The sequence below is a fragment of the Erithacus rubecula genome, assembly GCF_903797595.1.
Source record: "Erithacus rubecula genome assembly, chromosome: 21".
Lineage (NCBI taxonomy): Eukaryota > Metazoa > Chordata > Aves > Passeriformes > Muscicapidae > Erithacus > Erithacus rubecula.
Window position 1 is genome coordinate 9,424,882 of NC_136673.1, and position 15,642 is coordinate 9,440,523.

A 15,642-nucleotide genomic window follows, 5' to 3' on the forward strand; every position below is an offset into this window, starting at 1 on the left:
CTTCCCTAGCTCTTTCTCTCAGGACTTTCCTTCAGCATCCTGCCCTGACTGAACAGTTCAAGTCTCATCCTCATATAAACTGCACACTGCCACCAAGTGCTCTGTAAATTTGTGCTAAGCCTGTCTATCAGGCTACTAAGTGAAGAATAAAAGCTCTATCTTAAGCACTGGAGATTATAATAATCCAGGAATTACAGAACTGACACCTGAACTAGGAAAAAAAGCAGAGAAAAGAAACATTTTTCATTAAAGCATTTTCCTGTCTCTGCCTTCTCCTTTATACCATTGATTTAAACTGTCCCATTCCTCCATTTCTTCCTGATACAGCCAGTAGAAGATGAAAAGCATTTACCTTCCACTCAGAACAGTAAGCCTGGAATATCCTCTCTTTTTCTGCCACTGAAGTTTCAGTAAGCCACTCACACCTGCTCCTGGTGACTTGGTCTTCAGGAGTTCCCCTGGTTTGGAAGTCAAACCACCCATCACCTCCACAACCTGCTGGTAACTGAGCTGATTTAGGCACTTCTCTTTGTAAACTGCCCTGCCCAAACCAGCTCTGTTTCTTTCCTAATTCCAGAGCATTAGAACACTGCATCACCTTCACTGAATAACCACTAAGACAAAAAGCAAAATAAGTCACCAATGAAATGTGTGGTGATCAGGAGGAGGAACCTGCCCCAGCAGCAGCTCCTGCTGACAGCTCTCATGCTGGAGTCAGGCAGGCAGGGAATCAGAGGGGCACTGAAACCCACTGCCACAATACTTGAGATCTCAGTGGACTGCATGCCTGGGCTTGGGGGCTACCTGATTTTTCATCTTGCTTCACACACAATTTGTGGCTCCCTTGCCTAATGCCTTGCTCCATGTTGCTGACCGTGTCTTGCCTCAGTCATTCTAATAATCTACTAATTTAATAATATTTCATATCCTGGCATTGTCAAGGTATGTTTTAATTCACTTTCACTGGCCCAAGCCCAGTCAAACTCCACATGCCCATTGCAGGCATAATTACTACAGACAAGCTATCTTAACAAATGTTTTGTATAGATCATCATATCCTACAGATTATTCCCTCAAAGTACAGAAAGTGGCTGCAATTACAGATGCAAAAAATGCTAACTGCACCTGGGGAGCCTTCCTTTGAAGTGCAGCTTCCAAGAAATCTATAGAAAGCTGTACCAGACACTCCTTCTCAGCTCACAGTTTACATCAAGTCTTGTTTAAAGGAGCTCCAAGGAAATATATATGTTAAATGAAACTGCATTCCAGTATGCTAAAGACTTCTGATGCAGTCCCAAAGTCTGCTCTCCTCCAAAACACAGAGGCAGAAGCAAAGCAGAATAACTCAGACTGTAAATGAGTTACTTGTTTGAAGCCTCCAACCCACAGAAGTGGCGAAGGAGAAGTTGTACAAACTCCTTTTTAGCCAACAATTCTGTACAGGCTTCTCAGGGACTACTCATCTCAAAGGACTGACAATCTCTTAATATGTTTTACAGCTTCTAAGCCACAGGCTTTGGTTCAAAGCAGAACTTAGGAACAACAGGCAATATCTTTAGGAGGCTTTGCCTGCACCATTGCTAGGAGCTTTCTCTCCTTTTCTCACAGACTGGAGTTAACTGAGGAGTAACATCCCTGCCCTTCACACAGCACTCAATGCAGAATAAAGGATTTGGAACTCTTAGAGGGTAGAACATCAGCAGAGGAGCCCACAGGTGGGGACTGGGCAGTACAGCTCAGCCCCAGAGCTCACTCACTGAATTAAAATGCAGATTGCTGCTGCCAGGAGCAGGTAGCACATCCTTCCCAGCCAGGCAGAGAAGCTGCTTCTCCATTCTTGTCACCACCAACTGTGAGGAAACTGGAGGAGCCAGGGGCCTGGTAAGACTGGAGGTGCACTCCACCCCCACATCCAGCATCTCCAGCCACTCCCCACTGCCCCCAAATCCCAGCACCTCTGTCCATGAGTGGATGTGTCTGCATCAGATGCTGGGAGCAGCCCAGGAGAGGATAACTTGTGCTTCCCTGGAATGGTGTCAGGCATCAGAAACTCAGCACCAAAATCCAGATTCAGCAATGCCAAAGGGGCCTGGCTGCCATAAGTGCTGGTTTGCAGCAGCACATTCTCATGTAAATGCAAAGAGAAGCAGCACTGTCAGGTGAACCCCTGGGGAAATCAGCCCCTCCTGCCTGCACTCCTCTCTGCTGCCTTTTCCCTGCTAGCCAGGCAGGAAGGACATGTCAGGGCACTCCTGCAACTGTGGCACTTGTGCTGCTCAGTTCTGGGGTTATCTCTGAGTGGCAGCACAAGGATAGAGAATGCAAAGAAGACCAAGCTGAGGGAACTCTCCTTCCTTGCCAGTGCCAGTGCTGGGATGGAGTTTTGGCCTGGGGACACAGCCCTGCCTGTGCAGCCACATGTGTCAGGACCCAGAGGCTGGAGATGAGCACCCAGGGAGCTGCTGGAACATGGAATGCCCATGGGAGCACCCACAGGTCCTGCACTGGCCATTTTGCTCCCATTTAAGTAACTACTCTGACACATTTTCAGAAAGATGAAGCTCCACTTCACACTGATGACTGGCCCCAGTGGAAATGGCTGCCTGGTTGAAAATGGACACTGAATTCCAGGGCCCAGTATCAGCATCTCTCTGCAGGAACCAGCACGTGTTCCAGCAAACACAGCTCCAGCTATGAGTTCAACTCCTCCATCAATGATGTGGAGCTTTCCCTTGCTTCTGTATCAAGTAACTTCCTTTAGTCCCACAGTGCAATTCTGATTTATCCAGGTGTGCTGGTTTGAGCTGGGATCAAGTTCATTTCCTTCACAGGAGCTGGTATGGGGCCCATGCAGTGTCTGATGTGAAGCCCAAAAAGTCCCAGGGAACAGAGGAACAATGTTTAAAAATCATGCCCAGGATTTCAGGGGGTGGCAGTTTTCCAAACATTTCATAATCAGCTATTTTTTCACTACTATTCTTCAGTTTAGGCCATACATTCATGTAGCCACATGATTTCAGGTGTCTAGGCATGAAAATATGGTCCAGGACCCAAACTTTCCATTATTTTACCTGTAGTAAACATCACTGTAGTATTTACCAGAAAACCATGAACCCAGGGAAGCTGGACAGTTTGATCTCCACAGTCCCTACATGCAGCTTCTTTTCAAGGAGAAAACTGTGACCTTTCCTGGCCAGACTCTCTGCTCTAAATGCCTTGATGTATGTTTACAGAAAAAAATCAGACAAATTAGGCCAGACTCTTTGCCAGCCACACACAGGCAAAGAAGCACTGCACATCAGTTTATAATTCAAAGCACACAGACCGTGACATGTATTTGATTAATGGTTCAGTTTTTAAAGACAATTTTTTTTTTTTTTTATGGAATGGAATAATTACAAACCCTATTCTGTGAGAACACTGAGCAGGGAAGAAAGAAGGGATGAAAGGAGGGAATAAAGGAAAGAAAGGAGGGAAGAAAGGAGGAAAGAAATGAGGGAAGAAAGTCCAACACTGTTCTTTGCTAGCACTTATGGGAAGCCCATGAGGTGGCACTACACGAGTGGCTTCCAGCCCTGCAAACAAGAATTTTGGGAAGACACTTAAGTACAGAACACCATAACCTGATGCTCCCACAGAGAAGTTCACAAAGATTTCCCCTGCCAGCAAGAGGCAGAGAGAGGATCCTGCTCTGAATTGCCTCTGGGATGGGCATGGATGCAGGACTTTGACAGAGCTTCTCTCTCTTTTGCTCTTCTTTCATAGAAAATGAACTGCATGGAGTCATGAAAACCACTCAGGAGCTGGGATGAGCTGGCCTCCAACTGAGCTCAGCTTATTGCAGACTTCTCCACTGACAACCCCTTCCCAGGAAAATCCTTTGCCCCACAGCACCAGAAGGGATCAGAACCCCCGTGCTGGGAGGAGAAGGGTGTCACCCAGCACTCACTCACCAGACACTCGATCCACGCTGTACATCCTCTCCAGCCTTTTCCTGTGCCACCCAGCCTCTCCAGGGGGGTGCTGCTCCAGCTCAATGGACTGCTGGGAAGGGGCAGCCAGCCTGCTGCAGTTGGGGCACTCCTTGGAGCCCTGGCGGCCGCCGGGCCAGGCCTTGCAGTGCCGCGCGCCGTGCGCGCCGCCGGCGCCGTGCGCGTGCTGCCCGTGGTGACACTCCTCGTGGGCAGAGCCCTTCATCACCACCAGCTCCATGCTGCCATTCTCCTGCTCTGACAGCATGGGCCTCTCCCCAGAGATGGTGTACACCCGTGGCTTGGGGCCCTCGCTCGGCAGCTTCTCCGCCTGCTCCTCGGTGAAGCTCCTCTCGAATTTGCCGTCCGAGATGACCGAGAGCCTGCGCTTGTTCTGGGCCCCCTGCTGCATCTCAGGGGAGTCCTCCTGCCCGATGTAGGAGTCTGCTAGCAGGTGATCTGAAACAAAAGGCACATTTTCCTTAAAGCAAAGCCCCACGGATGCTGGCAGAATCAGGAGGCCCTTTGCTGCTGCTGTGCAGGGGAGACAGATACAGGAGGTCCCCACCAGAACTGTTTCAGATGAACGTGTGCCCATCACCACCTTCTGAACCTCCAGAGCAGGCAATGAAATGAGAGATATTTCTCACATGTTTTAAGCATGTGTGGCCACCCAACAACTCTAGAAGCAAATGTAGGTCTCACTGCTCAGCCTGAAAATGCTGCCATGCATGACAGCTCTGCTTCAGCTACAGCCCCATTCAGCACAAGGGCTACAGATCTGGTCACAGTCTGCAGGACAAGGACCAGCACCACCTATTCCAAGTGCCAAACTCTGAACATTGGCAAAGGGGCAAACCAGCAAGGTTTGTTTTTTCCCCCCTCCTGATTTTCTGCCAGGTGGTTTGACATGAAGGAAATGCAGCAAGACTTCAGCTGACAGCTGCAGCACAGCACCCTGCTCCAGGCACAGCCCAGTCTCAGATGGCCACAGCTCAGCCCGTGGGAGCTGCCCTGGAAGAAAACACAGCCACTCCCTCCACGGGCTAGGAAGATTCAAAGGAGAGAGGCCTATGAGTGCAACTATCTTTGGAGCCCACACACTGGATGAAGTGCCAGGAAATCTCAGCATTTCCATGGCAATTCCATGCATGAACCCAACAGTAGCTCCCACCCACCTGCTAATCCTTTTTCAAGTGGCTGTTAATTACCTCTTACACTTCCCTTCAGATGGGAAGCAGCTCAGGGACTGGCAAAAAGGCTCAGTAGGGAATGCATTATTTACGTGACTACTACCCAAAAAATGAAATCATTAGTGTCCAGCACAGACAGAAGCAGTTAAAACAGAGGCAGAAAGTAAACTCAAGCCATTATTTCAGCAGATATTTAAGGAACATAACTTCTTTTGCTACTGAGACATGACCTGGAAGAACTCATCCACAATTAGAAGGCTTGGCTACCCTGCAACTGGCCATGAAGTGAAGGAGGAAGAGGACAATGACCTCTGGACAACGGTGGTGGTGCTTGTGTGTAACATGGACCTTTCACTGCTGCCCATGAAGTGCTCCTGTGCCCCTCAGAGAGGAGCCCTTCCAAGCTGAGGCCAGATACACTCAGCTTTTGAATCTGAAATCCATCCTGGAACATGCTCACATTGCCCAGAACTCTGCCTCTGTCTGCAACCAGAACTGAGCTGGTACCAGTACAGGGTGTCACCCTTGTCTCATTTTTCTGCTTAAGATACAAGTTCTTCCAGCACCTCTAGGAGGAAATAAATCACTCTCTGGCCACTCTTCTCAAGAAGTGACTATCAGAGCTGTTCAGGATGACACAAGTCAGGTTTCCTTTCATTTGTCTCCTCACAGTCTCTGGATACTGGAGCTGGCAGCTGTGTAACTCCTGCAGCTGGCCAGGAGGAGACACTGCAGGAGTTCTGAATAAAGAACAGAGCCTTTTAAACCTGCAGCTGATGCTCTGTCCAGGCTTCACATGAAGTCAAAAATCCACATGCAGGCATGGTGAGGGGTAGTGCCCCTCATGCCCAGGTATGTGAAAGGCTGGCAGGGCTCTACTTGCCCCATGGTCAGTGTGGACATCTGCACCTGCTCCAGGAGGAACTGATGACAACAAGGGCCATTCTCGTGGAAGAAGGTGCTACACAGGCTGTCATCCCAAAGCCTGTACCCACCTGCAGGGCACAGTGCCACAGGAGAGTGCAGAGTGCTCAGAGGCCCCAGAGTCTCTCAAACTACCTCCCAAGAGGCAGCAGGTCCCCTGCATCTGCTCTCCAGCAGCCCAGGTCCTCCCCAGCTCCAGGATTTACTGTGCTCTAGAGTGGGCTTGTCTTGGGAAAACACCACCAAACGACTCCTTGAGATCTGCCAAGATCTGTGCTCACTAATAGAGCCAAACAAACCATTTTTAAAATTAAAAACAAAGGCCAGCTCTGAGTACTCGTCTCAACTTGTCAAATTTACTAATCTGTGTGGGCACAGTGATGCTACAGATTTCTTAAGACACCACAAAATCGTGGCTGACAGCTGCCCCTGCTCCTCCTGAAACTGATACTTGTATGGGAGATGCACAGCCTCCTCAGAGGGAACACACAGGAGTGTCACCTTCCCTCACACACTGACAGCTCTGGAATGCAGAGATCCAGGAATTCCTGAGCCCTGGCATCTGTGGATAAATGGAAAAATGAAGTCCTCAAAGCACAATAGGCATGAAAATGCTGATGGTCACAAGAGCAAAGAGATCAATTCCAGTCTGTTTATAAGCACTGAGGTCTCTTCAGCTCCATAAAATTTAGATATCTCAGGGGGCCATGACTAGTTTCAAGTAAGAGTCAATTTTTTACCAAAATCCTGGTAGGATTGACCAGATATATTTAACATAAACTCCCTACCTGATCTAGCATGCAAAAAGTGGGGATAATTCTTTCTTCCTACCTTACTTGTCCTCTCCTCAAGGTGTTTTCACTTGTACTTATGTAGGAGTTTTCATGATCTACACTACAAAGGGCTGCCAGCACACCAATGTGCTTTCTTTTTGTAAAACAATTGGATAATTCTTCATTTTCATTCAATTTAGCACCTTCAGTAATTACACACTGGAGAAGCAACTTCATATGCAAAGGGAATATGAAGCTTTATTCAAGAGTAGCTGTTAATAAAGAATTTATCTGCAGAAAAAAAAATAGTGTGGAAGGAAAAGAGATTCAAACATCCATCATAATGAATTATTGGCCTGTAGAACAGAGTCCACACCATTTCAGGAGTCTGTGCACTCACATACACGAGGTCACACAACACCCAGCAGCCCCAAGATGTGACCAGTGACCCCTGTCTGTGCTTGCACTGAGCAGGATTCAGGTGCCAAAGCACTGCACCAGTGGCCACGGTGCCATGTGAGGTTAATAGTTTGCCTCTCCTAGGAAGGAAGTCAGGCTGGTCCAGAAATCAGTGCTGGATTAGAGCTGAGCCACAGGGTGAGGAGAACCAAGGGAGCTCAGCAATGACTGGAGCTGCCTTCTGGAGTCAGCTGCAGCAGGCTGCTGTTCACACCCTCTCCTCGAGCTGCTTGCTCCCTTCTTTCCATTTTCACATTGCTCTTGCCACCTCTCCCACTGCCAGCTGCTCCATCACCTGCCACAGCAGCCCTGGCCAGTGGGACTGGGCAGCCTGGCACAGCTCCCTCCTCTCCAGCCTGGATGGAGCTGCCCTAGGAATGACCCTGCTCCCCCACCTGCCTTCAGCAGCAAAACCTGTGTCCCACACAGCTGTAAAACTTAGGACCAGATAAATCAGGCTCTCTTCACCTTGATTCCTGCTCCACATGGATTTATTGTGCATGAGGAATGAGCAGCAAGACAGAGGGAGAAGACCAGTGTGCTTATCTGTAGATTGGGTGTCCTTTGGTACCAGGACACATCCAGGTGGTATTTCCACCACTACCTGGGCCAAGCCCAGCAGTGCTTGACATGCAGCTGTGAGGGCCAAACCACATCTCATCCCTCTCATTATTGTGATAATTGACAAAAGATTCGTGTTAATCATAGAAGTATTGGGGTTTGTGTAAACCAGAATACTCAAATCTGAAATGAAGCATGGCACTAAAGAAAGGAAAATATATGATTAAATAATTTTGTTTTAAATTATGAATATTATGTTTCTAAATAAGTTGTATCTACTGACAGCTTGTAAAACAAGGCTTTCACACAGCCCAACAGATTCTGCAAAATCAGATTTCCTACCTTTGTGTGATCAATTGCAGCCTATCCCTAAGACCAGACTGCCTGACTTCTGCCATTCCTTATCTACCAAGAGCAGATGGTTATCTGTGGGACTGGACAAATTGTCTAGACTCACATCATCCAGAGATCCCATGGACCACTATTGCTTACCTGGCAAAATTATGACAGCAACAACAAAAAATATTGATTACTACAAGGAAACCATCCTTGCCATCCTATAAAAAGGAGCTGCAAACCAAAGTTCTGTGGAGCATGGAGTGGGCTGTGACCCCCCATGCTGCATTGCTCTGTCTATATAAAATAAAGCAATCTAAATTTTGTTGAATATCGAGGTCTTTGTTTCTCATTTATAACATGTACTTGAACACTCATCTTTTTGGTTTTTTGGCTTCACTTGCTTCTGTCTGACATTTCTTTCTTCACCTTCCACACAGCACTGCCCAACACAGGGCATGTGCATGAGCAAAGACTGACAGCAGTGACAATGTGTGCTGGGCAACTGGCAAAGTGACTCAGGAAAAAAAGAACCCACATTCTCAGTACATGTAGTTCCTGATAATTAGGCATTTATTAGTATTAGATATTTGCAATACATCCTTCCTCATTCAGTAACTCTAGCATGAGCACTCACTCTGATTTAGGGAACTGAGAGAGGACTTGCCCATTTTCCTGTCACTGTCACCACATTCCTCCAGAGCAGGGAACATGATGGGACCAGCCCCAGCTGACTGATGCCCATCCACAACTGTGCAGCCAAACTCTGCCTTCTGTAGACTGCCTTGTGACCCTGTGGGATGAGAAGTTTATAAATCAAGGCAGAATACAGCCACAAGGCACAGACAGAAGCTCCAAATTTATTCCTGTATTTAGCAGCTAAACTGATGATTAAAGCACCTTAGATTTAAAGTCTCTGCTCCAGCATCAGAGGCAAAGTGGCAAAGGGGAATCCAGATAAACGCATTAAAAGAACATCTGTCATCTCAGCAAAAAAGAATTCAGAGAGACAGCTCCTTCTTCCCTGTTCCCCCTCAGCTGGAACTCTCTGGACCTGATGTTTATGACAATTAAGTTCCAACTTTAAATCAAAGAACTGCCATAGTTGCTGAAGATGAATGGAAAGTTTCTGGGCAGTACAGGGCCCTGCTCACAGAAGTAGGAACAGAGTTAATGATGTTTTTACCTTGCAGCAGGAGGAATCCAGGTGATTCCCTCAGTGAGGGGAGCAGACAGATGCTCTGGCCAGAGCCAAGGGTGCTGCAAAACCCATAGAAACCATTCAAATGGCACAGCTATCTCAATTCCAAACCTGCAACATGCCAGTCACTGTCCCTCAGGTGTGCTGGCAGGTCCTGCTCTCCTCTGCTCCCTCTCAGAGATGGAATGCAGAGCTTCTCCCCATGCCAGCTCTGTTCTCCCAACAGCAGGACCCCTGGCACAGGACAGGCAGCCCACCTTACTGGGCTCAGGGATGAAATGGGATCAAGAAATAGTCATGGGAAAAAATGGGAATTTTGCTCAAGTTGTTGAAGCATGAGGCAGGGACATCAAAGTGGGAGATACAACAATAAAAACAGGTCACAGTGGCATTTCAGCCATGCAGTAGCTTCAGAGCCAAGTGAGTAGATGGAATCACAGAACAGCTGGGGTTGGAAGGGATGTCTGGAGATGATCCAGTCCAAGCCCCTGCCAAGGCAGGGTCACCTGGAACAGGTGACACAGGAACGTGTCCAGGTGGGTTGGAATGTCTGCAGAGAGGAAGACTCCACACCCTCCCCAGGCACCTGATCCAGAGCTCTTTTTCCCTTCCTCATGCTGAGGTGGAACTTCTTGTGTTTAGTTTATGGCCATTGCTCCCTGTCCTGTCACTGGAACCACTGAACAGAGTCTGGCACCATCCTCTGACACCCCTGGAGTATTTCTGTGCACTAACCAGATCCCCTCTGAGACCTCTCTGCTCCAGACTAACAGTCCCAGCTCCTGCAGTCTCCCCTCACATGAGACATGCTCCAGACCCCTCACCACCTCTGCAGCCTCTGCTGGACCCTCTCCAGCAGCTCCTTGTCTTTCTTGAGTTGTGCACAAGGACCTGCACAGTGTTCACTGTGGGTTACCTGAGGCCTTGACCAAGCCAGCTCCACATGACTTTCCTGGCACCCTGACCCCAGTGTCCCAAGAAGGGAATGCCACACCCTCCCTTGCAAAGGCACAGGGAACAGGCAAAGGCTGCTTCTGGAAGGGAGCTGCTCTGAGAAACCAGAAGGTCACTTAGCTATGACAAAATGGTTCCAATTAGTCTTCCCTGCTCAAATGTGCTCCAAAAACAAACAAACTGAAGCTAGCATTGACCTGGCATCTCAGAGGTGAGTAACCTTTTAGTCTGGCCTGTAACATTAATGTGAATAGATGAAATTGCTACTGTGAGACACGACCCAAAGGAGCAAGTGGCAGCTCCATTACCGGCCTCAGCATCTCCATGGTAACTCCGTGCCCCACGTCTCTGCTCCCTTTCTAAGCCAGCAACAGACTCCACAGCAAGTTTCAGGATACACCCACACCATCCCTGCACTGGCTGATGCTGGAAGTGGCCTGAAGCCTCAGAAATGAGATTTCACAGCCCTGCTCTGTCCTGAGCTCAGGCCACCTACAACTCCTTCCAGAGCATGGGGGCCAGAAAGTGCACCTGCACCTCATCAGCAGAGGGATGCACCGAGAGCAGGGCCAGCTGCACTGCTGGGTCTGTCCTGGGGACAGGACTAACACCCTCCAGAGAAAAAGGACAACCTGGTGCTCACCCTGAAGCAGGCTGGGCTGGCAGCTCCAGTCTAGACCCAGAAATGGAATGTCTCCCTCAGAGCACTGCAGAGCTGCAGTGGCACAGAAAGCTCAGCCCACAGGTTACTCAGCCTGAGGCACCTGTGAAGCCTCACCTGAGGTTTCTCCAGCCCCATGCCAGTCTCTGGCAGCATCAGGAAGCTCCTCTGTGCCTGGCTGCTCCCTCCACAGACAGAGCAACCAGCCCCTCCCCACTGCCACTGGCTTGGGGAAGCTCACAAGGGCCCTCTTCTCCTTACACACTCACACTGATACCTGAAACATCATGCAAAAAACAAAGGAAAGACACAAAGATGACTTTTTTTTTAGTTTAAAAAGAAGCTTTCCCAGTTTCAGGCAATTTTGGTTTGTCCTGATGCAAACCAGTAGCTATGCTGGTTTAGCAGGGACCATGGAGAATTTGGCCCAAGCCCTGCCAGGCAGCTCCTGCCCAAGGCCCATCACACCTGCAGCACCAAGGACACCTCATATTTGATCTCTCCCACTTCCTTGTTTCCAAAGCCTTTCCCACACAGCTTGCCCAGAGCAGCTGGTCACAGTGGGCAGCCCAGTGCTGCATCCTACAGCCCCTCACTCCAGCAGCAGCAGCTGCCCTCCCAATAACCCCACTGAGCAAAACAGATTAAAAAAGTAACAGGAAAAAACTCCCACAGCTCCCTCCTGATCCTTGTGTCTGAACCCCAGCTCACCAGGATGGATCCCTGCTTCCCCAGACAGCAGGGAATTTCTCAAAGGCTCTGCTTGCTGTCCTTTCCAATGTCACTGCCCCGTGCCCTGGTACCTTTTCCTCTCACAGTTCCAGAACATGGAGATAAAATCTAAATGCATTATCTCAGCGTGGGGCCTCTGACACCTAAGCTGGAGAATGCCCAAAATTCCATGAGCTCTGTGAGACTCTTTATTCTCTGCAGCCTTTTTACACTTCCCTTTCACATTTCAATCCCTTTCTGCATCTTCCTTCTAAGTCTGTCCTAAGGGACACCTACTTCTGTATTAAAAGGTACCAGAAAGCTACAAAAGTCAGCCAAGACTCTGGCCACAGCCTTGGATGCAGAATGAATGTTGAACATGGCAGAGTGCTCTTCATGGGAACCTTCCCAGACCTCCAGCCTGCATGAATAAGTCAGCAATTAATAGAGGCAGGAAGAGAGCAGGAGATGCATCACCACCCTGGCACCAGCTCCCTCAACACATCTACATCCTGTCACCTGCAGCAAAGTCCAACCATTCCTTTCTTTCTAATTCCTCAAAATATTTTAAAGATCAGGGGAAAAATCTGAGTGATCCCAAAGGAACAACCCTCTCTATTCATACCCCACCACCAGGCAACTTCCCTGCTCCAAAAGGAAAGAAAACTGTATTGTCATCATCCCTGACATAACCTCTGAGAAAGAAGAGAGGTAAATGCACTACCCCAGTCACCTGGGAAAAATCTCTTCCAGAATAAGACACTGGAGAGTTGCACAGGAATAGTCACACAACATTTCTGAGCCATGTGAAGTTCTTGGGCCTCACATTAGGAAGAACCAGAAGCTATAACCAACAAATGCTCCCCCTCACCTTTCTTCCCTCCAGGTACACCCTGCAAGCCTCTCTACCCCGTGCAGCTGTGCCACTCCACACCTCCTGCCCCAGCAAAGCAAGCAGAGCATGCACACCCTGCATCTGTGCTGAGAACAGAGCATGAACACCCTGCACCTGTGCTGAGAACAGAGCATGCACACCCTGCACCTGTGCTGAGAACAGAGCATGCACACCCTGCACCTGTGCTGAAAACAGAGCATGCACACCCTGCATCTGTGCTGAGAACAGAGCATGAACACCCTGCACCTGTGCTGAAAACAGAGCATGCACACCCTGCACCTGTGCTGAGAACAGAGCATGCACACCCTGCACCTGTGCTGAAAACAGAAGGCAAACACAGCCTTGCACATAACTCAGCCCCTGGATGAGGCAGCTGGCCTGTCCTGCTGATCTACAACCCCTCTGCAGCTCTTCATTAGCACTCCCCAATTTCTCCAAGACATTCACTCACAGACAAACACATAAACTCTGCAGAGCAGCCACCACAAATAAAAGTTATGACTGAAGCAGCAGCTCTTTGATCAGCTGTGAAATGTGAAGTTATGAGGGATGCAAAAGCCTTTTTATCTTTTCCTTTCCTTGAAGGGACTAAAAAGATTAAAAAGGCAAACTAAAATGGACAGTCCTCGGAGAATGAAGTGCAGCAGAAGTGGAGCAAGTGTTGGGGCAGTGTCTGCACTCTTGTATCTCCTTCCACATCTCCATGGATCTCCTGGAGCTGCCTGGGGTGTCAGAGCTTCACCCCTCTGCTGAGGAGCTGAACCAGCACATAAAGCAGCAGAGAACTGACACCCCAAGGATTCACACCCACCTCATCTTCTGCATGAGGACTGACTGCTCTGCACAGGGAGAGAGAAGGGTTCCAGCTCTTGGGTCCAGAAAAGGAGGATCCTGCCCTTTCCTCCTCCATTTATGCCTTCATTGTCCCACTGATGGACACACCTTCCTGCTGCTCAAAATCCACACCTCCTTTCCCTCACTGCATTCATCAGTGACTTTAAACACTTCTTAAACCATTTTCTTCTGGACTGAGGCAAGGCCTGCCTCCTTCCAGCCATATTTAGTCCAGAGCCTTTGCCTCAGCTCAGTCTGCTGGCAGTGCAAGGAGCACCTGGCTGCACAGCTGGGGTTATGACAGCAGAAACAGGCCTGTCCCAGCAGGCACAACACTCAAGGTGAAAGCTCAGAGCTGGCAGACACATTCAGGCACTGAGGACTTGATTCTTTGGAGCACTGAGCTTTCAGGATCTAAGGCACCAACACATGCAAGTGGGAATCCAACCACAGGATGCAGGTGGGCTTTGCAGGTGAGCTCCTCCCTGCTCACATTGCCTCTGCCTGCTCTCTGAGGAGCTGGAGCTGATTCACTCCCTCTGGATTGTAAATGGGTTGCCTAATTAGTGTCTTGTTTTATTTTATTTTGTTTTCACTTAGAGTCACGACTAAAAACACAAATGAGATGAAATTCTTCATATTAGGATTTGGTTGTTTTTTACATCTTATTTAAAGTACACACAGTTCTGCAACACTTCTAGCTACCAGCTAAAAGTGAGCAAAATGGAGGAGAATCTAGTTAGTTACAAGATATTTTAAAGCTAAACAGTTCAATAAAGAACTAACACCTATATTATTTATACTTTTGACCTAATAACTAAAATCCTGTGAGTGGTAGTGTAGCACTAATTATCCAACCAAAAACTACTACTTGAAAGCATGAAGAAGGAAAAAGATAGAAAGATACAACACTCAGAAACCTCCATCTTGTCCCATACCTATAACTGTATTCTAAAAATCCTAAATTCCAAATTCTTCTCTATGTAAAATTACACACTTTTATTCTAAATACACACTTGTGATTCTAACTCCATTACTCAAATCTGGAAGCCTTTCCCAAGGCCTCAAGTCACTCCTGGGAGTCAGAGTCAGAAAGCAAAGAAAGTTCAAAATTCCCAGGCTTGTGGGTTCCAACACTGGACCTGTGCTATGCCTCCAACTTTTGCAGCAGAGAACCTTCCTCTGCTCCCCTGGGTGACAGCTGATGCTGCTGCAGCTCCAGCATCCTGCCCAGCCAAAGGTGAAGCCTCCAGAACTTGCACAAGTGATCCTGAGAGGGAATTTCTGCAGGAAGGAAAGATGTGACTTCCCTGTGATGGGGCTGCTGGGATGAACTAAAAGGAGCCAAATTTTCTACTTGCAGTGTTTTTTATTGGATAGCAACCTTCCTACTGGGGTTATTTATAAAGAAGTGTTACAGACTGTGTTAAGTTATACATTGCAGAATTTCAGAAGATGACTTAAAAATTACGATTCCTTTTTTTCCCTCCTCTCTTCCTCAGAATTTAGAGTAATTTCTAGGGAATTTTATTTCTTTCCAAGTGAATACTTAAGGATCCCAGAAGTATTGTGGTATTTCCAAGTGTGTCTCTCACTGCTTGATTCTTGCCTTGGATTCAAAAACAATCTCCAGGCTGATATACCAGGGGGTGAAAAGGCTCCCTGGGGAGCTTATGGATGTCACAAGCACAGACAGGGCTGAAATGCTGCTCTGGGGAGCCTGGCTGTGGCACATGATCCAGCAGTCACATCAGCTCCCTTTCCATGCTCTGCTCACCTACAGTCAGAGCAACCAGGAGCCCCCAAGGATGAGTGCCCATCAGAGAGGCTCCACTGCCTGGATGTGACCAGGGCTGCCCAGGCCTCTGGCACCTGAACAGATCTGCAATTTCCTCTGGCCTCCATCAGAGATTCTGTTCTCTGCCTGGCCCCAACAAGACCCCACAGGTACTACAGGGGCACTACAAAGTGAGCAGGAGCCAACACCTCTCCCTGTTGGAAAGTGGGGTGAGGGGGCTGCAAAAAGGACTGGCAAAGACTCCAGGGGACAGAAGCAGCTGCACAAATGGTCATGATGGAAAGAACAAAAAAAAAGGTTTGCACCAAACCCCAGCCTTTCTCTCCCCTTCCCTTCCTACCTCCACATGCTGCTCTTAGATCAGGTATTGT

The 15,642-nt window shown here is 48.4% G+C and overlaps 1 protein-coding gene across 4 annotated transcripts in view; it reads right to left on the reverse strand.

Annotated features, from left to right (window-relative positions):
• Positions 1-15,642, reverse strand: part of NSMF (NMDA receptor synaptonuclear signaling and neuronal migration factor) — a 45,153-nt gene that overhangs the window by 20,037 nt on the left and 9,474 nt on the right. For all 4 annotated transcript variants that reach the window (XM_079324258.1, XM_079324256.1, XM_079324259.1 and 1 more), the window contains exon 3: positions 3,954-4,430. In XM_079324258.1, the coding sequence (XP_079180384.1) occupies positions 3,954-4,430 (477 nt within the window). The remainder of the gene's footprint in view (positions 1-3,953; positions 4,431-15,642) is intronic.